A 21,612-nucleotide genomic window follows, 5' to 3' on the forward strand; every position below is an offset into this window, starting at 1 on the left:
GGCAGAGTGAGAAAGTATCAGTGCTTCTTATGAACCTTAGGACTGTGTAGTCAATTTCTGCAACTCACACAGATCTAGTAAGTAATCTTGCAAACTGTTGTCACTGCCATGTACATTTTACCTGGGATTTAATGCCAAGAGTAAATGAAGTCATTATTCTGTATCAATTGTATATGCATTTGTTTGATTTCTTACTTTTTAGCAGAAAGACAGTATAGTAACAGAAAGAAAACAAATAGATCTGTGTTTGTGACCTATACCACAACTAATAGCTTGAATGCTCTCTGGCAAGTCCAGATTTCTGGGTATGATTCATATTGCAAAGTGGCTGTACTATTTTGCATTCTATTAGCAGTGTATGAGAATTCCATTTGCTAGTGTCCTACTAACTTTAATATTGAAATATTTTAAAACTATTTTTAATAAAGGTGTGGTATAATAAAGGTATATTTGTATATCTCTAATGAATGTTGCCAGGAGAAATATCGATAACCTCAGATATTCAGATGACACCACCCTATGGCAGAAAGTGAAGAGGAACTGAAAAAACTCTTGATGAAAGTGAAAGTGGAGACTGAAAAAGTTGGCTTAAAGCTCAACATTCAGAAAACGAAGATCATGGCATCTGGTCCCATCACTTCATGGGAAATAGATGGGGAAACAGTGGAAACAGTGTCAGACTTTATTTTTCTGGGCTCCAAAATCACTGCAGATGGTGATTGCAGCCATGAAATTAAAAGACGCTTACTCCTTGGAAGGAAAGTTATGACCATTCTAGATAGCACATTCAAAAGTAGAGACATTACTTTGCCATCAAAGGTCCGTCTAGTCAAGGTTATGGTTTTTCCAGTAGTCATGTATGAATGTGAGATTTGGACTGTGAAGAAAGCTGAGCACTGAGGAATTGATGCTTTTGAACTGTGGTGTTGGAGAAGACTCTTGAGAGTCCCTTGGACTGCAAGGAGATCCAACCAGTCCATTCTAAAGGAGATCAGCCCTGGGTGTTCATTGGAAGGACTGATGCTAAGCTGAAACTCCAATACATTGGCCACCTCATGCAAACAGTTGACTCATTGGGAAAGACCCTGATGCTGGGAGGGATTGGGGCAGGAGAAGAAGGGGATGACAGAGGATGAGATGGCTGGATGGCATCACCGACATGATGGACATGAATTTGAGTAAACTCCAGGAGTTGGTGATGGACAGGGAGGCCTGCCGTGCTGCAATTCATGGCGTCGCAAAGAGTAGGATTCGACTGAATGACTGAACTGAACTGCACCAATAAAGTATGTGCACCATCCTTTCATATGATGTCCTATGGTAAAAATTGATTAAGTATTTTGCCTATTTTTATTGGGTTTTCATTTTCTTATTATTGAGCTCTGAGAGTTCTCTCTTTATATATTTTGGATGTTAATATTTTTTCAGACATGTGTTTCATAAATTCTGCCTTCCAGTATACCTTGTATTCTCTTAACCTTCTGTTTAGAAGTTTAGATGAGCAGAAGTTTAACTTGAAGAAGTGAAATAAATAATTTTTAAACATTTGTGTTTATATTTAAGAAGTTTTTAATTAAGAAATCTTAATTAACCTGAACTTGAAAAATTTTCTCCTATGCCTTCTTCTAGAAGCTCTAAGTTTACATTGATATCTATATTTCATTGCATTAATTTTGTATATAGTGCAAAGTATGGATTGAATTCTTTTTAAAAATGTTTTTTAAAAAAATGGCTAGTTATTTCAGCACCATTTTTTGAAAATTGTACTCTTCTGTTGAATTATCATGGCACTTTTGTCAAAATCAATTCACCACTTGTACTTGTATCTATTTCTAAACTCTATCCTATTTCATTGATCTGAATATCTGCCTTCTTTCACCAATAACTTGATTATTGTGAATTTATAGGACATTGTGAAGTGATGTGAGTTCTCCTGCATTGTCTTTTTCAAAATTGTTTTAACTTTTTTTTGCAAAGAAGAAAAACTTACTTAGTGGCCATTTTTTATTATAATTCCATTACTAGTAAATAAAATCTTAGCTACTTGAAAAAAATGGCTGATTCTAAAATAGGGGTAGGAAATACATAAGAAGAGCCTGGAGATTTTTGTAGTTCTAGAAAATGGAGAAGTGCTTAAAACTGTAGAGGTATGTCAACTAGGCAAAGGAATTACCAATGGCCAAAGCTGGAACAGTTTAAGCAGCAAAAATCACAGAAAAGCAATAGTATTAATTATAACCCCAATATAAAATATCCATGAGTCCACAGTAGTATAAAATGATTGAATACTTTAGCAAATAAGGGAGATGAAACAATCTCCTGTGCAGAAAAATTCTATTTTTTTATAAAGTAATTTGTATTTATTATCTTTTTACAAAAAATATCATAAAAGGAAGACCATCCTAATGATGACAGTTTTCTTTTTTTATCATGTAAAATTTTATCATGCAAACTTTCCCTTTTTATTTACCCTGTTTTCTATTACTAGCAATTTTTTTAAAATTTTATTTTATTTTTAAACTTTACATAACTGTATTAGTTTTGCCAAATATCAAAATGAATCCGCCACAGGTATACATGTGTTCCCCATCTTGTAGATGCTCTTGCCTAAAAGGGATGGGACCCCTTACCTCTTAAGTACTTACTGCACATAATGATTTCCTTCCAAAGAAATTATTACAGAGTCATATGGAAGAGGGAAAATAAGAGTAACCTTCGAGTGGAAAACCTGACAGACACCACCTTAGTGAGCAAAGGTAACATCAACAGAGGTCATGTTCACAGTTTGTTCCCTTGATATGATGTAATAAAATTTGCATTCTGTCGTCCTCCCCAAATGTCAGACATATGTCAATGAAGGATATTCTAAAACATACCTACCTAGCACTTTTCAAAACTATCAAGATCGTCAAACATAAGGAAAGTCTGTAATAGCCAAGGGGAGTCTAAAGAGACATGACATCTAAATGTCATGTGGTAACCTGGATGGGATTCTGGAATAGAAAAAGGACATGGGTAAAAGCAATTACAGAAGCATGAATAAACTATGGATTTTTGTTACTAAAAATACACTGATATTGGTTTATTAATTACAACAAAGTGCAATACTAATATAACATGAATTAAAGGGGAACTGATTTCAGAATATACAGAATTCTATACTATCTTCAAACCTTTTCTGTAAATGTATATTGTTCTAAAAAACAAAATTCATATTAAAAAATTAAAATTAATATGAAACTTTCTACAAAATAAAAGCTTAATATGTTTCTTATTTTTTAACCTTTTTTTTAATTGGAGGAAAATTGCTTTACAATGTTGTGCTGAATTCTATTATACAACAATGTGAGTCAGCCATAAGTGTACATATATCCCCTCCCACATGAACCTTTCTCCCACTCCATCCAGCTCCTGTAGGTTATCACAAAGAACCAGGCTGTGTGTTTCTGATTATGACTGACTGAAGTTTATAGAGCAATTAAGGGAGAAAAGGAATCATCATAATGTTTAGACTTCCAGTTTAAGACTATAGTTTATTTATCAATTTGTCTTTTTCAACCTTTCTCACTAGTATTTTATAATTCAGCATACAAATGGTGCAAATATTTGGTACATTTATACTATCAACTTAAAGCTTTTGACCCCATGAATTGTAGCCTACCAGGTTCCTCCATCTATGAGATTTTTCCAGGCAAGAATACTGGAATGGGTTGCCATTTCCTTCTCCAGGAGATCTTCCCAACCCAGGGATTGAACCTGGGTCTCCCACATTGTAGGCAGACGCTTTACCATCCAGGCCACCAAGGAAGTCCATTATAAATGATACTTTTTGTTTTTCTCAATTTCTAACAATTTATATAGAAATATAACTGATTTTGGGAGAAGGCAATGGCACCCCACTCCAGTACTCTTGCCTGGAAAATCCCATGGATGGAAGAGAGTGGTAGGCTGCAGTCCATGGGGTCGCTAAGAGTTGGACATGACTGAGCGACTTCACTTTCACTTCTCACTTTCATGCATTGGAGAAGGAAATGGCAACCCACTCCAGTGTTCTTGCCTGGAGAATCCCAGGGACGGGGGAGCCTGTTGGGCTGCTGTCTATGGGGTCGCACAGAGTCGGACACGACTGAAGCAGCAGCAGCAGCAGCAGCATAACTGATTTTAATATTCTGTTCTATCTGAAACCATGTTTCGGTTCAGTTCAGTTCAGTCACTCAGTTGTGTCCGAATCTCTGCTACCCCATGGACTGCAGCATACCAGGCTTCCCTGTCCATCACCAACTCACGAAACACTCAAACTCATGTCCATCAAGTTAGTGATGCTATCCAACCATCTCATCTTCTGTCATCCCCTTCTCCACCTGCCTTCAATCTTTCCCAGCATCAGGGTCTTTTCCAATGAGTCAGTTCTTTGCATCAAGTGGCCAAAGTATTGGACTTTCAGCTTCAGCCTCAGTCCTTCCAATGAATGTTCAGGATTGATTTCCTTTAGGATTGACTGGTTGGATATCCTTGCAGTCCAGGGACTCTACTTACTGATTAGTTTTAGGAGGATTTTGGAGATACTTTGGAATTTGTGCAGACAATTATGTCATTTCACAAATAAACAGTTCTGTTTCCCTTTCCAATCTATATGACATTTTATGATAGAGAAGTAGAGTCAACAGATGTAGTAAATAAATTTATGGTTACCACCTAGACAGCAAATTTAAAAGCAGAGTTATTACATTGCCAAGAAACATCCCTATAGTTAAAGCTATGGCTTTTCCAGTAGTCATGTATGGATGTGAGAGTTGGACTATAAAGAAGGCTGAGCATTGAAGAATTTATGCTTTTGAACAGTGGTGCTGGGTAAGACTCCCAAGATTCCCTTGTACTACAAGGAGATCAAACCAGTCAGTCATAAAGAAAATCAAGTCTTAATATTCATTGGAAGGACTGATGCTGAAGCTGAAGCTCTAATATTTTGGCCACCTGATGTGAAGAACTGACTCATTTGAAAAGACCCTCAAGCTGGGAAAGATTGAAGGTAGGACCAGAAGGGGACGACAGAGGATGAGGTGGTTGAATGGCACCACCTACTCAATGGACATGAGTTTAAGCAAGCTTTGGGAGATGGAGATGGACAGGGTTGCCTGGTGTGCTTCAGTCCATGGGGTTGCAAAGAGTCGGACATGACTGAACAACTGAAAACCAACAGGTGATGGGGAGGGCAGGGATACACTGGGAGATTAGCACTGACATCTTTACATTACTGTATATAAAAGAGAACCTGCTGTGTAGCACAGGGAACTCTACTCAATACTCTGTAATGGCCTATATAGAAAAAGAATCTAAAAGCAGAGTAGATACAGATATGTGTATAACTCAATCACTCTGCTGTACACCTGAAACTATCACACATTATAAATCAGCTAGAATCCAATAAAACATTTTTTAAAGAAAAAAAAAATGTGTTTCTTACTTATTCATTTGTGTGTTTCTTAAATATTTGCTTTTGCTCCTAAAACAAAACAAAACACGTCTTTCCACATATATGTTCATGAAGTAAGGGCCTGTTTGCCTCTCAGTGCCTTTTCATCACATAGGAGACTTCAAAGTGCACAGTCAATATTCAGTGAGACTGTGGAGTCAGTGATACTCCTCTATTTTTCACATGTAATACTATGAATGTATATGAATTACTGACCTATGAAGTTTTAAATAAATAAATACAGAATTGATGTCAGAGTCTCACACAGAAATATTTTATAAATTTTAGATGAGTTTGTAGATGACTAATATAAAATAAATTACCGAGAAAATTTAAAGTAGTAGTAAATAAAGAAATAAAAACTCATCTTTTTTCTGAAAAATATTTTTATGACCTGTAAACATTGCCAGAACTTTCTTCCTCATCAGTTCAGTTCAGTTCAGTCACTCAGTCGTGTCCGACTCTTTGCGACCCCATGAATCGAAGCACATCAGGCCTCACTGTCCATCACCAACTCTGGAGTTCACTCAAACTCATGTCCATTGAGTCGGTGATGCCATCCAGCCATCTCATCTTCTGTCGTCCCCTTCTCCTCCTGCCCCTAATCCTTCCCAGCATCAGAGTCTTTTCCAATGAGTCAACTCTTCACGTGAGGTGGTCAAAATATTGGAATTTCAGCTTTAGCGTATTCCTTCCAAAGAACACCCAGGACTAATTTCCTTTAGAATGGACTGGTTGGATCTCCTTGAAATCCATGGGACACTCAAGTCTTCTCCAGCACCACAGTTCAAAAGCATCAATTCTTCAGCAGCGAGCTTTCTTCACAGTCCAACTCTCACATCCATACATGACCACTGGAAAAACCATAGCCTGACTAGACGGACCTTTGTTGGCAAAGTTATGTCTCTGCTTTTGAATATGCTATCTAGGTTAGTCATAACTTTCCTTTCAAGGAGTAAGGGTCTTTTAATTTCATGGCCACAATCACCATCTGCAGTGATTTTGGAGCCCAGAAAAATAAAGTCTGACACTGTTTGCACTGGTTCCCCATCTTTTTCCCATGAAGTGACGGGACTGGATGCCATGATCTTCGTTTTCTGAATGTTGAGCTTTAAGACAACTTTTTAACTCTCCTCTTAAAGAAATGCAAAAAAGCAAAATGGCTGTCTGGGGAGGCCTTACAAATAGCAGTGAAAAGAAGCAAAGTGAAAAGCAAAGGAGAAAAGGAAAGATATAAGCATCTGAATGCAGAGTTCCAAATAATAGCAAGCAGAGATAAGAAAGCCTTCCTCAGTGATCAAGGCAAAGAAATAGAGGAAAACAACAGAATGGGAAAGACTAGAGACCTCTTCAAAAAATTAGAGACACCAAGGGAACATTTCATGCAAAGATGGGCTCGATAAAAGACAGAAATGGTATGGACCTAACAGAAGCAGAAGATATTAAGAAGAGGTTGCAAGAATACATAGAAGAACTGTACAAAAAAGAACTTCATGACCAAGATAATCAGGATGGTGTGATCACTCACCTAGAGCCAGACATCCTGGAATGTGAAGTCAAGTGGGCCTTAGAAAGCATCACTATGAACAAAGCTAGTGGAGGTGATGGAATTCCAGTTGAGCTATTGCAAATTCTGGAATATGATGCTATGAAAGTGCTGCACTCCATATGCCAGCAAATTTGGAAAACTCAGCAGTGGCCACAGGACTGGAAAAGGTCAGTTTTCATTCCAATCCCAAAGAAAGGCAATGCCAAAGAATGCTCAAACTACTGCACAATTGCAGTCATCTCACATGCTAGTAAAGTAATGCTCAAAATTCTCCAAGCCAGGCTTCGGCAGTACGTGAACCATGAACTTCCAGATGTTCAAGCTGGTTTTAGAAAAGGCAGAGGAACCAGAGATCAAATTGCCAACATCCGCTGGATCATCAAAAAGCAAGAGAGTTCCAGAAAAACATCTATTTCTGTTTTATTAACTATGCCAAAGCCTTTGACTATGTGGATCACAATAAACTGTGGAAAATTCTGAAAGAGATGGGAATACCAGACCACCTGACCTGCCTCTTGAGAAACCTGTATGCAGGTCAGGAAGCAACAGTTAGAACTGGACATGGAATAACAGACTGGTTCCAAATAGGAAAAAGAGTATGTCAAGGCTGTATATTGTCACCCAGCTTATTTAACTTATATGCAGAGTACATCGTGAGAAACCCTGGGCTGGAAGAAGCACAGCTGGAATCAAGATTGCTGAGAGAAATATCAATAACCTCAGATGTGCAGATGACACTACCTTTATGGCAGAAAGTGAGTAGGTTAGGATTGATTCTCGGGTTTTTAAAATGTCTTAATATTTCGCCATTTAATTACTTTGTAATTTGAGAAATCTAGATTTGAACAATCATTAAATAATGGTAAAAAGGATAAATATACTACCATTTAGTTTTCAACAAATATTCTCCCTCATACAATGCCAAATTATAGAGTAAATCTGATAATAGGCAAATTATATTTCATTTGGCTTTATTCACCATCAAATACTTGTACTATATTCACTAAAAAGCAAATGTATAAATACAAAAATGGATTTCTTTTGATAAAAAAATAATCATAGTGCCAAGCCATTTAAACTTTCAGATTGCATCAAATTTGAAGATGAGGGAATATGAACATTGAAAAACTTATTGCTAATGAGGCAGGTAACACCAATAGCTGTGGAGAAAACCCCACAAAATTTTTTTTTTAATTTTTATTTTATTTTTAAACTTTACATAACTGTATTAGTTTTTCCAAATATCAAAATGAATCCGCCACAGGTATACATGTGTTCCCCATCCTGAACCCTCCTCCCTCCTCCCTCCCCATTCCATCCCTCTGGGTCGTCCCAGTGCACCAGCCCCAAGCACCCAGTATCGTGCATCAAACCTGGACTGGCAACTCGTTTCATACATGATATTTTACATGTTTCAATGCCATTCTCCCAAATCTTCCCACCCTCTCCCTCTCTCACAGAGTCTATAAGACTGTTCTATACATCAGTGTCTCTTTTGCTGTCTCGTACACAGGGTTATTGTTACCATCTTTCTAAATTCCATATATATGCATTAGTATACTGTATTGGTGTTTTTCTTTCTGGCTTACTTCACTCTGTATAATAGGCTCCAGTTTCATCCACCTCATTAGAACTGATTCAAATGTATTCTTTTTAATGGCTGAGTAATACTCCATTGTGTATATGTACCACAGCTTTCTTATCCATTCATCTGCTGATGGACATCTAGGTTGCTTCCATGTCCTGGCTATTATAAACAGTGCTGCGATGAACATTGGGGTACACGTGTCTCTTTCCCTTCTGGTTTCCTCAGTGTGTATGCCCAGCAGTGGGATTGCTGGATCATAAGGCAGGTCTATTTCCAGTTTTTTAAGGAATCTCCACACTGTTCTCCATAGTGGCTGTACTAGTTTGCATTCCCACCAGCAGTGTAAGAGGGTTCCCTTTTCTCCACACCCTCTCCAGCATTTATTACTTGTAGACTTTTGGATCGCAGCCATTCTGACTGGTGTGAAATGGTACCTCATCGTGGTTTTGATTTGCATTTCTCTGATAATGAGTGATGTTGAGCATCTTTTCATGTGTTTGTTAGCCATCTGTATGTCTTCTTTGGAGAAATGTCTATTTAGTTCTTTGGCCCATTTTTTGATTGGGTCATTTATTTTTCTGGAGTTGAGCTGTAGGAGTTGCTTTAAATTTAACATCAAAAAAATGAATTAAATATTTCCCCAAACTGGAGACAAAAAGATTATGTTCTGCATAATAAATATTTTTGACCCACTTTCATTTTGATTCATTCTTGTCTTCACCTGTAGCATAACATGAACATTGCTACTGCTGCTGCTAAGTCACTTCAGTCATGTCCAACTCTGTGCGACCGCATAAACGGCAGCCCACCAGGCTTCCCCATCCCTGGGAGTCCCCAGCAAGAACACTGTAGTGGGTAACGTGTACCCCAAGGTAAATTATTTCCTGCAATAGTCAGAACCTCCCAAATTCTACATCACTCATCCATAGCAAGTTCCCCTGTATCTATCTTTGTTCAACAGTGTGACAGCAGAAGCATGGATTACATACCCACACTGACTGACAGCACCTATGTCTGTGATGAGATTTCACCAATTGGAGGACAAGCTTGGTCAGAAACACAGGTAGGACGAGCTCTCTCGACTGGCCTTTCACCTCTGCTTTTAGAGTAGGAGGTCCATGTTGATATGTATGACTGGTTTCAGAGACATAATATCAGAAAAAGATAGCTAATGATCCAATAGCATTCAATATTCCCACACAGAAAGTTTCCACTGGTTTCAGTATTTAATTTACTTCACACCCTTCAGACAAGAATCACAGAGAACTAAAATGCCAAATTTTATGAAGATTTCATAGATCAAACCATTTGTGAACTTTAGCAGCTAACATAAACTTGAAAAATAAAAGCCAACTTTCAGACTTTCATGCAGGTGGGAAATAACTAAATTCAAAAGCCCTAAAAATAAATTACCTGACATTATTTCTAGATAAAAATTTAAAATATCAAACTGTGAGTAAATATCAGCCTATATTTTAAAGAAACATCCTAAGGATATCCAACCTGATTGATACAGTACAGTAAATATATCCAATATTGGGTTGACTGATTTGAATAACAGCAGATTTCCATTTCTTTCTTGTGTTCTCCTTATTTTTTATTTTCTTTATTTTATTTTTAACTTTACAATATTGTATTGGTTTTGCCATATATCAACATTAATCCGCCACAGGTATGCACGTGTTACCCATCCTGAACTCTCCTCCCTCCTCCCTCCTGTACCATCCCTCCAAGTCATCCCGGTGTCTTGTGTTCTCTTTAAATTATCTGAAGAAACAGATATTGGCATTCAATAAAATATGACAGCTGTAATTGAAAAATCTTAAAATGTTTGAAAGTTGCCCTTTAAATGCATCAAAATCAAAGTGATCTATTCCGTTAGCCATAGCAACAATTATAAAAGCAATTGTTTAAAAATCATTACATGATTAAATATAATGAGAATGTCTGAGCCCTATTTTACCTCAGAAATAAGTGCTAGTTTCGTGACATTGTACAGGAGACAGGAATCAAGTCCATCCCCATGGAAAAGAAATGCAAAAAAGCAAAATGGCTGTCTGGGAGGCCTTATAAATAGCTGTGAAAAAAGGAAGCAAAAAGCAAAGGAGAAACGGAAAGATATAAACATCTGAATGCAGAGTTCCAAAGAATAGCAAGAAGAGATAAGAAAGCCTTCTTCAGCAATCAATGCAAAGAAATAGAGGAAAACAACAGAATGGGAAAGACTAGGGATCTCTTCAAGAAAATCAGAGATACCAAAGGAACACTTCATGCAAAGATGAGCTCGATAAAGGACAGAAATGGTATGGACCTAACAGAAGCAGAAGATATTAAGAGGAGATGGCAAGAATACACAGAAGAACTGTACAAAAAAGATCTTCACGACCCAGATAATCACGATGGTGTGATCACTGACCTAGAGCCAGACATCCTGGAATGTGAAGTCAAGTGGGCCTTAGAAAGCATCACTACGAACAAAGCTAGTGGAGGTGATGGAATTCCAGTTGAGCTATTCCAAATCCTGAAAGATGATGCTGTGAAGGGGCTGCACTCAATATGCCAGCAAATTAGGAAAACTCAGCAGTAGCCACAGGACTGGAAAAGCTCAGTTTTCATTCCAATCTCAAAGAAAGGCAATGCCAAAGAATGCTGAAACTACTGCACAATTGCACTCATCTCACACGCTAGTAAAGTAATGCTCAAAATTCTCCAATCCAGGCTTCAGCAATATGTGAACCGTGAACTTCCTGATGTTCAAGCTGGTTTTAGAAAAGGCAGAGGAACCAGAGATCAAATTGCCAACATCCACTGGATCATAGAAAAAGCAAGAGAGTTCCAGAAAAACATCTATTTCTGCTTTATTGACTATGCCAAAGCCTTTGACTGTGTGGATCACAATAAACTGTGGAAAATTCTGAAAGAGATGGGAATACCAGACCACCTGATGTGCCTCTTGAGAAATTTGTATGCAGATCAGGAAGCCACAGGTAGAACTGGACATGGAACAACAGACTGGTTCCAAATAGGAAAAGGAGTTCATCAAGGCTGTATATTGTCACCCTGCTTATTTAACTTATATGCAGAGTACATCATGAGAAATGCTGGACTGGAAGAAACACAAACTGGAATCAAGATTGCTGGGAGAAATATCAAAAAACTCAGATATGAAGATGACACCACCTTTATGGCAGAAAGTGAAGAGGAACTCAAAGGCCTCTTGATGAAAGTGAAAGTGGAGAGTGAAAAAGTTGGCTTAAAGCTCAACATTCAGAAAATGAAAATCATGGCATCTGGTCCCATCACTTCATGGGAAATAGATGGGGAAACAGTGGAAACAGTGGCAGACTTTATTTTTCTGGGCTCCAAAATCACTGCAGATGGTGACTGCAGCCATGAAATTAAAAGACGCTTGCTCCTTGGAAGGAAGGTTATGACCAACCTAGATAGCATATTGAAAAGCAGAGACATTACTTTGCCAACAAAGGTCCGTCTAGTCAAGGCTACGGTTTTTCCTGTGGTCATGTATGGATGTGAGAGTTGGACTGTGAAGAAGGCTGAGTGCCGAAGAATTGATGCTTTTAAACTGTGGTATTGGAGAAGACTCTAGAGAGTCCCTTGGACTGCAAGGAGATCCAACCAGTCCATTCTGAAGGAGATCAGCCCTGGGATTTCTTTGGAAGGAATGATGCTAAAGCTGAAACTGCAGTACTTTGGCCACTTAATGCAAAGGGTTGACTCATTGGAAAAGAGTCTGATGCTAGGAGGGATTGGGGGCAGGAGGAGAAGGGGATGACAGAGGATGAGATGGCTGGATGGCATCACTGTCTCGATGGACGTGAGTCTCAGTGAACTCCGGGAGTTAGTGGTGGACAGGGAGGCCTGGCGTGCTGCAGTTCATGGGGTCGCAAAGAGTCGTACATGACTGAGGGACTGATCTGATCTGAGGCAGAAACAACAACGACAAAAAAGGATTTGATTTTGGCCTTTGTTGTTTGTTTGTTGTTTTCCTCTTATGAACTACATAGATCTGGGCACATAAAGGGCCAACAGTGCTCCAGTGCTTTATATATATTTTTCAAAATGCATAGGAATAACAATTGAACAGGGAGGCCTGGAGTGCTGCGATTCACGGGGTTGCAAAGAATCGGACACGACTGAGCAACTGAACTGAACTGAACTGAATGATTTAAATTACTTCTATGTCAGCTACACCATTTGTAGTCTTTTCAAAAGCACTTTTAAATGGCTTGGGATTCCTTCTTCTTTGAATCCCTATGCAAAAGTGTTTTTCTCCTTTTAAATAAAGGTAGTGCATTTTTGGGGGGCTTTCCTGATAGCTCAGCTGGTAAGCAGGTAAAGAATCCACCAGCAATGCAGAAGATCTAGTTGGGTTCCTGGGTCAGGAAGATAACGTGAAGAAGGGATAGTCTACCTACTGCAGTATTCTTAGGCTGGTGGTTCAGATGGTAAAGAATCTACCTGCAGTACGGGAGACCTGGGTTTGATCCCCTGGAGGAGGTCATGGCAACCCACTCCAGTATTCTTGCATGGAAAATCCTCATGGACAGAGGAGGCTGGCAGGCTACAGTCTTTATGCTTTAACCTCTTACCCACCAGGGAAGCCTTGGGGTTGTAAAGAGTTGGAACACAATTAAGGAACTAAGCATAGCTCAACTTTTAGATCTTCTAGTGCATCAGTTCGGTTGCTCACTTGTGTCTGACTCTTTGTGATCTCATGGACTGCAGCATGCCAGGCCTCCCCGTCCATCACAAACTCCCAGAGTTTACTCAAACTCATGTCCATTGAGTCAGTGATGCCATCCAACCGTCTGATCCTCTTTCGTCCCCTTCTTCTCCCACCTTCAATCTTTCCCAGCATCTGGGTCTTTTCAAATGAGTCAGTTCTTTGCATCATGTGGCCAAAATATTGGAGCTTCAGCTTCAGCATCAGTCCTACCAATGAATATTCAGGAGTGGTTTCCTTTAGGATGGACTGATTGGATCTCCTTGCTGTCCAAGGGACTCTCAAGAGTCTTCTCCAACAGCACAGTTCAAAAGGTTCAAAAGCATCAATTCTTTCGCTCTCAGCTTTCTTTATACTCCAAATCTCACATCCATACAGGACACCTGGAAAAACCATACCTTTGACTAGATGGACCTTTGTTGGCAAAGTAATGTCTCTGCTTTTTAATATGCTATCTAGGTTGGTCATAACTTTCCTTCCAAGGAGCAACCGACTTTAATTTCATGGCCGCAGTCACCATCTGCAGTGATTTTGGAGCCTCCCCCCCAAAATCCTGTCACTGTTTCCATTGTTTCCCCATCTGTTTGCCATGAAGTGATGGGACCAGATGCTATGATCTTAGTTTTCTGAATGTTGAGCTTTAAACCAACTTTTTCACTCTCCTCTTTCACTATCATCAAGAGGCTTTTTAGTTCCTCTTCACTTTCTACCGTAAGTGTGGTGTCATGTGCATACCTGAGGTTATTGATATTTCTCCCAGCAATCTTGATTCCAGCTAGTGCTTCATTGAGCCCAGCGTTTCTCATGATGTACTCTGCATATAAGTTAAATAAGCAGGGTGACAATATACAGCAAAGGAGTAGGACATACTCCTTTGCTGATTTGAAACCAGTCTGTTTTTCCATGTCCAGTAGTAAATGCAGCTTCTTGACGTGCATATAGATTTTTCAGGAGTCAAGTCGGGTGGTCTGGTGTTCCCATCTCTTTCTGAATTTTCCACAGTTTGTTGTGATCCACACAGCCAAAGGCTTTGGCATGTCAATAAAGCAGAAGTAAATGCTTTTCTGGAGGTCTCTTGCTTTTTTTTAATATAAATTTATTTATTTTAATTGGAGGTTAATTACTTTACAATATTGTATTGGTTTTGCCATACACCAACATGAATCCGCCATAGGTATACACGTGTTCCCCATCCTGAATACCCCTCCCTCCTCCCTCCCTGTACCATCCCTCTGGGTCGTGTCTGCACCAGCCCCAAGCATCCAATATCATGTATTGAACCTGGACTGATGAATCACTTCATATATGATATTATATATGTTTCAATCCCATTTATAAAGGCCAGGACATGGAAGCATCCTAGAGATCCATCAGCAGATGAATGGATAAGAAAGCTGTGGTACATATACACAATGGAGTATTACTCAGCCATTAAAAAGAATACATTTGAATCAGTTCTAATGAGGTAGATGAAACTGGAGCCTATTATACAGACTGAAGTATGCCAGAAAGAAAAACACCAATATAGTATACTAATGCATATATATGGAATTTAGAAAGATGGTAATGATAACCCAGTATGTGAGACAGCAAAAGAGACACAGATATATAGAACAATCTTTTGGTGTCTTGCTTTTTTGATGATCCAATGGATGTTGGAAACTTGATCTCTGCTTCCTCTGCCTTTCCTAAAGCCAGCTTGAACATCTGGAAGTTCTCAGTTCACGTACCACTGAAGCCTGGCTTGGACAATTTGAGCAGTAGTTTGCTAGGAAATGAGATGAGTGCAATTGTGAAGTAGTCTGAACAATCCTTGGCATTGCCTTTCTTTGGGAGTGGAATGAAAACTGATGTTTTCTAGTACTGTGGCCACTGCTGAGTTTTCCAAAATTGCTGGCATATTGCGTGTAGCACTTCCACAGCATCATCTTTCAGGATTTGCAATAGCTCAACTGGAATTCCATCACTTCCACTAGCTTTGTTCATAGTGATGCTGTCTAAGGCCCACTTGACTTCACATTCTAAGATGTCTGGCTCTAGGCAAGTGATCTGGGTGCTTATCTGGGTCATGAAGATCTTTTTTATATAGTTCTTCTGTGTATTCTTGCCATCTCTTCTTAATATCTTCTGCTTCTGTTAGGCCCATACCATTTCTGTCCTTTATTGTACCCATCTTTGCATGAAATTTTCCCTTGGTACCTCTAATCTTCTTGAAGAGATCGCTACTCTTTCCCATTCTATTGTTTTCCTCTATCCTTTGCACTGGTCACTGAGGAAGGCTTTCTTATCTCTCCTTGCTATTCTTTGGAACTCTGCATTTAGATGAATATATCTTTCCTTTTCTCCTTTGCCTTTAGCTTCTCTTCTTTTCTCAGCTATTTGTAAGGCCTCCTCAGAAAACCATCTTGCCTCTTTGCATTTCTTTTTCTTGGGGATGATCTTGACCGCTGCCTCCTATACAGTGTCACAGAGCTCCATCCATAGTTCTTCAGGCACTTTGTTTATCAGATCTAATGGATCTTACAGTATATGATAACAATTTCTCAGAGGCATTTAAACATGGAAAATGTAAATAACACAATTAGAGGTCCAGTTGTCCTTTTAATTAGAGCCCAAAGTCTCCTATTTTCTGGAGGTGTGTGATAAGCTAAACTCTCTTCAACTCACTTAAGTGTGAGGATTTCCTGTTCAAACCTGAAGTGACACATTGATGACAAATCAATATTTTCCATCTCGCTTCACTCTCAGCCTCACAGGGCAGCCTGTGAAGGTCACAGACATTGCTTATCTTGACCGGGTTTAAGTTTTTAAATTTCTCCTTCTGTTACCAGCTATAGCAGGTGACTTTTTAGAGAGTAACCTGATCTGCACACTAAAGAATGCACAACTTCCTGGCCAACAGAAGGTATGTGTCCCTCCTCTCCTGTCTCTCTGCTAGACCGTCTCACTTAGTGGGAACTAACAAATGTTAGAGGTGATGCAACTGAGCTATAGTAAATATCAACAAAATCAAAGTAGAACATTGGTTTTTTTTTTTAATAATTTGGTATAAACAATAACCATAAAATATCAAATATTGGGTTATTTCTCCAAGTACTCAAATTATTGTCTGTAGAACGCTAGTCAAGTGAATACACACATGCATGTTTGGCTGTGTATATAATATTAAGTGAAATTTATTGACCTCATGATAGGGAACAATTAGTTTTGGATTTTATAATCAGTAGATGGTAAGCTTTTTTGTATAATAACACGTTTGTACATATTTTGCTCAACATCTATAAACAGATTCTTGGAAAGGAATTCATTATATAGCAAAAGGCCAAACATAATTCCTCCTATATGTTTTAGATTGAATAAAAAACCCCTAATTTTTTAATAAAATTAAAGATGAAGTAACTTCTTAAAGGCTAATTTAAACTTAATTTTCATAATTAAAGTATTTTTAAAAAATCAAACATTGCATAAATTATATGTTATACTAACTAAAGGCTGATATAAATCAGAAATAGTACCATAGAAATGATGACTAAGATAATTAATTAAAACTGATAATTACTGAGAACTTATAAATTCCAGGTTGAGTGCTCAGTGTTACACATTGCATAAACTTATTTCCATTTTATATTAATAATATAGGTTACCAGATAGTAAATAACTTATTTGAAGGTCACATTTTATAAATTTCAGTCATAATTAATTTCCAGATATTTCTGACTACTGCATCAATTGTCTGAATTATTAAATTATGTTATCTGGATTTTTTATAAGTAATTACCATCACTTATACAGCTAAATGGAGAAGGAAATGGCATCCCACTCCAGTGTTCTTCCCTGGAGAATCCCAGGGACAGGCGAGCCTGGTGGGCTGCCGTCTATGGGGTCACACAGAGTCGGACACGACTGAAGCGACTTAGCAGCAGCAGCAGCAGCAGCAGCATACAGCTAAAATGTCCTTTACTAACTTGGACATCTATCAGATCTTTCTGGAAGTTTGAACCAACAGTGTTCTTCCATAAATGACCTATACATGTTTATCATTCTGTGGTTCAGATATTAGACATTAAATCAATTATCAACTACTTTTTAAAATAAGTATTTTTTTACTCTGTCCTATTGTTTTATTTTTCATATTACTTTGTTATATATGTTTAATGTGTCAGGTAACACTTTCCAATATATGAAGCATTTCTTGAGTTTTTAATTCTTTCTCAGAACTCCTCAAATATTTGAAATCAAGACCATTTGTTATCCCTTTTCATCAATAAATGTAAGTCACCAAATAATGTAATTTAGTGTAGGAAATTATTGTATATGTCAACATTACTCTCTCCTCATCTTTAAAGAACTGTTTTTAACCAATATTAAATTTCAAAATTATCATAAATTTGGGTGAATCTCTCTTGTTAACAGAACATTTTAATTTGAACACAAGCACTATGATGGTTTTAAAATATTTCCATGGAATCTGACTTAATAAGGATATTATTGTTCATAAACTTCTTTATTCCTCCCTAATTTATTGCTTTGCACTGTTTCAATCAATAATATATGTGTCAAATATAGACTATCTTTTTCAAAAAAGCATTCTATCGTGAAAAACTTGCTTAAAGTTGTAAGGAATTTACCAGGCTTTAAGTTTGTTCAGCTGCAAAGTGAGCACTAAGCTCTTTGCCCCGCCTGTGGCATTGTACTAGGGTGCTTATCTCACATACACCACTCAACCTCAGTTCACTTCAAGCACAGTCCTTGATCTCACTCAGCTGCAGAGATGAATAACCAAGGAGAAACCTATGCAGAACTGAAGGGAGTCAAGAACTCAAAGAGGCAGAAAAGAAAACCTAAGGTTCCTAAAAGTTCCATTTCAATGACTGAGCAGGAATTAACATATGTAGAATTAAATCTTCAAAATGCTTCTCAGAATCTTCATGGGAACAACAAGATTCACCACTCCAAAGGTAAACACTTACTAGACACACATGGAGCTGTTCTAGGATGTGCAGTGGGGGTGCAGAGGTGTGGAGGTAGAGTAGGGGATAAGCTCACATATTTTTCACTTTGAGGAACGGAACTTAAAGCTGGATATGGGATTCTGATGTGAAATCGGAGGACTACTTTTATTCTGGCATTACTATAATTTGAAGTCTTTGATCAACAACTCTTGTAGTCTTATATTTGCTGAAAACGCAATGGTATATTCTGAGAGAAAGACTACAGTGGTCAAAATGGGTTGGGGTCCAAGTTTATATCCATAACTCTGTGTTCATGTGAGTTCTTGTGTACGTAAACTCTAAACAACTGTCCCCATCACTCCTTTCTCAGTTTCCTTTTCTGTCCCTGCAGGTTCACCGTTACCTCCAGAGAAGTTCATTGCAGGGATCCTGGGAATCATCTGCCTCGTCTTGACGTCCACTGTGGTGACAGTGATCACTGTTACTCCCTGTAAGTACGTTTTTGAAAAACTGTAAGGGAACTTATCACTTTACTGATGGTCAGTGCTGCTAAACATTTCATAATATTATAGAATGTGCCTATCATTAAAATACATGCATTTAGAATCAATGCAGTATATCTAATTTGTCAGAAATATACAACACAGGAGAATTACAGAGAGCATGTATATGTACATTCTGATTTCATAACTCAAAAGCATGCTTTAGGAGATTTAAAGATCTTTTTGAGAAATACAAATTAATTCTTGAGATTGGTTAAAGCAAATACTGTAAGATGTGGTGAAGTTTGTTCCATTAGGTTTTTGAAATATTTTTTCCATCAAGTGTTCATTACCTAATTAATTTTTATGGCTAAATCAGTTTTATTTCAGATTATTCTAATTCTAAACTCATAAACTAAAATCATTATGATTCATTTAAAGCAATATTAACTTTTTAATGATTAATTTTGTAGCTACTGTAATACAGGAACAGAATTACTCCTCTCCCATAACAAGGCTCCAAAAAGGTACATAATGATTTTCAAAGTTCTGATATGAATACAATTCATTTTTGTCTCTATCTTAGGCTAGTGAAAATAAGAATAGATTTGGGGATAGAACATAATTTATAAAATCTGGCAATAAACATTCATAAATAAATGATTATAGGAGAGTGCTTCTCCCTATGCAATAATATATGATCACCATATCCATTGTTGGCAATTGGCTGGAATTTCCTTATGATATAATATGATAAGAGACAAATAATTTTGCTATTCTAAAATATAAGTTTCATTTCTTAATTTTCAGGACATGTACAGAGTAGACATTTCTATGTATTTCCTTTATTGGGAGACATATATTAAAGACAGACCCTCTCTATGAATGCATGAGATTTGTTTTATATGTACCAGCCTTGAGGATGCACAGATATGTTATTTTGTATATGTATATGTGTGTGTGTGTGTGTGTGTGTGTGTATACATATGTTTATAACTATGCATATATGCAAGTTAGTTTTTATTTTTCAAATTCAAATTGTTTTTGAATACTAATTCATAATCTTTCTTCAGAATGTCATTGTGGTCATTGTCCAAAAGACTGGTTTACATATTCCAACAACTGCTATTATAGTAGTTTGGAAAAAAAATCGTGGAATGAGAGTTTGATATCCTGTGCTACTAAGAATTCTACTCTGCTTTATATAGATAATGAAGAGGAAATGGTAAGATATTAAATGTTTCCAACACTTTGCTAAAGGCTTGATTTAGTGAACATTATATTTGTTAGAATTCACTTGTGCTTTTGTACATATTTGTAGCTTGTTTATTTTAAAATCTGCTAGTATTCCATTAAACAATGGAATATAACTTTATGACACTTTATTTACATTTTTATACCACTCATGCATGTGTGGTAATTTCTGGTTCTTGCTTTTCATAGAAAACCATGCTTCTACAAATGCTATTAAATTCTAAAATACACTGTGCTATCTAATTTTACCATCCATAAAGGATAATAAACATAATTTTGCCTATAGAATTATGTAATTGCATATCAGATCATGGAATAGAAGTTTCAACTTCCCAGCAGCCCCACCCCTCTGTAATATCTTATCACATCTCCACCTCCTTATTTGCTCACTGTCCTGACTTTTGATATTATAGAATCTCTTTGATCGCTTTTGAATCATATACATGGAATCCCGTGTTCGTCTTAGTCATTCAATCGTGTCTGACTCTTTGCAACCTCATTAACTTTCAGCCTGTCAGGCTCCTGTGTCCATGGAATTTTCCAGGCAATAATATTGAAGTGGGTTGCCATTTTCTACTCCAGGACATGGAATCATACAGGTTGTCCCTGTTTCATCACTGCCATATGATATTTTGCAGTTCCTCCAACTTTTTGCATTTGTGTGAAGTTTGTAAATTTCCACAGCTCATTGTGTGAATTCAACATTTAAGATCCATTCTTTCCAATCCTGCTGGGTGGAGATGTAGTCTTACACCCTCAAGGATAAAGAGGCTTCTTAGCTTCAGTAGTTTTAGTCAAGACACCCCCACCCCTATCACCCAACCCTAGTGTCTCTCAGTGGAGGAAACAGGCTATTTCTCTGACTGCTCCTTGTTAGTAAGTGTCTTGATGGATCACCTTGTAAGGCTTACCTGGTGTTGCCTACACAATTCTCTCAACACACAGGAGGAATGGCTTACCTGTGGCACCTCCAAGAGCCAGGTTAGGTACTGTGTGTTTGGGAAGTAAGAGGCCTAGGTCACTTTCACCTGGTTGGTGGGGAGATACAAGATGCCCCTAATTATCATTCCCTCACCTCCCACCTTGTTCTCTCATCACGGAGTGGGATTGGCGATTACAGAGGAGTGGGACTGCTGGGAAGTCTCAAGCCACATCACCCTTCTCTTTCCACTTTTCAGAGTTCTCCTTTCTCGTGTCTTTCATTAGTTCCCATGTTTACAGTTGAACTTAGCAGGGAGGAGCAGAGAGAAATGAGTCTCTGACCCCTTGTCTGGTCCACTGATTCCACCAATACAGAAACAGATGGCTTTGGGGTTTATCTAGTCAAAGAATGTGTCAGGCTCTGAAAACCAAATCCGGCTCTCATGTCACTTATTTTCTCAATTTCATTTCCTTAATTTCCCTCTAAAACTGAAATTCTGAGAAACATATAATAGTAGAGAAATCCACTGATATTGTCACAATATCCAGAAAAATGAATGTCATGGAATCTAAAGACTTATTTAAAGCCTTGCTATGTTAGTTTTGACATGAGGAAAAATGAAATTATATGTCAGAATTTTCCTCATTG

At 37.8% G+C, this 21,612-nt stretch overlaps 1 protein-coding gene across 5 annotated transcripts in view; it reads left to right on the forward strand.

Moving 5' to 3' along the window:
* The window catches only part of LOC123333201 (NKG2-A/NKG2-B type II integral membrane protein), a 106,665-nt gene that overhangs the window by 10,365 nt on the left and 74,688 nt on the right, over nt 1-21,612 (forward strand). For 2 of the 5 annotated variants that reach the window (XM_045165302.1, XM_045165303.1), the window contains one exon: nt 19,862-20,013. In XM_045165302.1, the coding sequence (XP_045021237.1) occupies nt 19,862-20,013 (152 nt within the window). Of the gene's footprint in view, nt 1-18,012; nt 18,313-18,697; nt 18,797-19,261; nt 19,316-19,861; nt 20,014-21,612 lie in introns of those variants that run through there. The other 3 variants (XM_025283247.3, XM_045165301.1, XM_045165300.1) reach the window with 3 other exon arrangements.

Source organism: Bubalus bubalis, chromosome 4, assembly GCF_019923935.1.
Source record: "Bubalus bubalis isolate 160015118507 breed Murrah chromosome 4, NDDB_SH_1, whole genome shotgun sequence".
Lineage (NCBI taxonomy): Eukaryota > Metazoa > Chordata > Mammalia > Artiodactyla > Bovidae > Bubalus > Bubalus bubalis.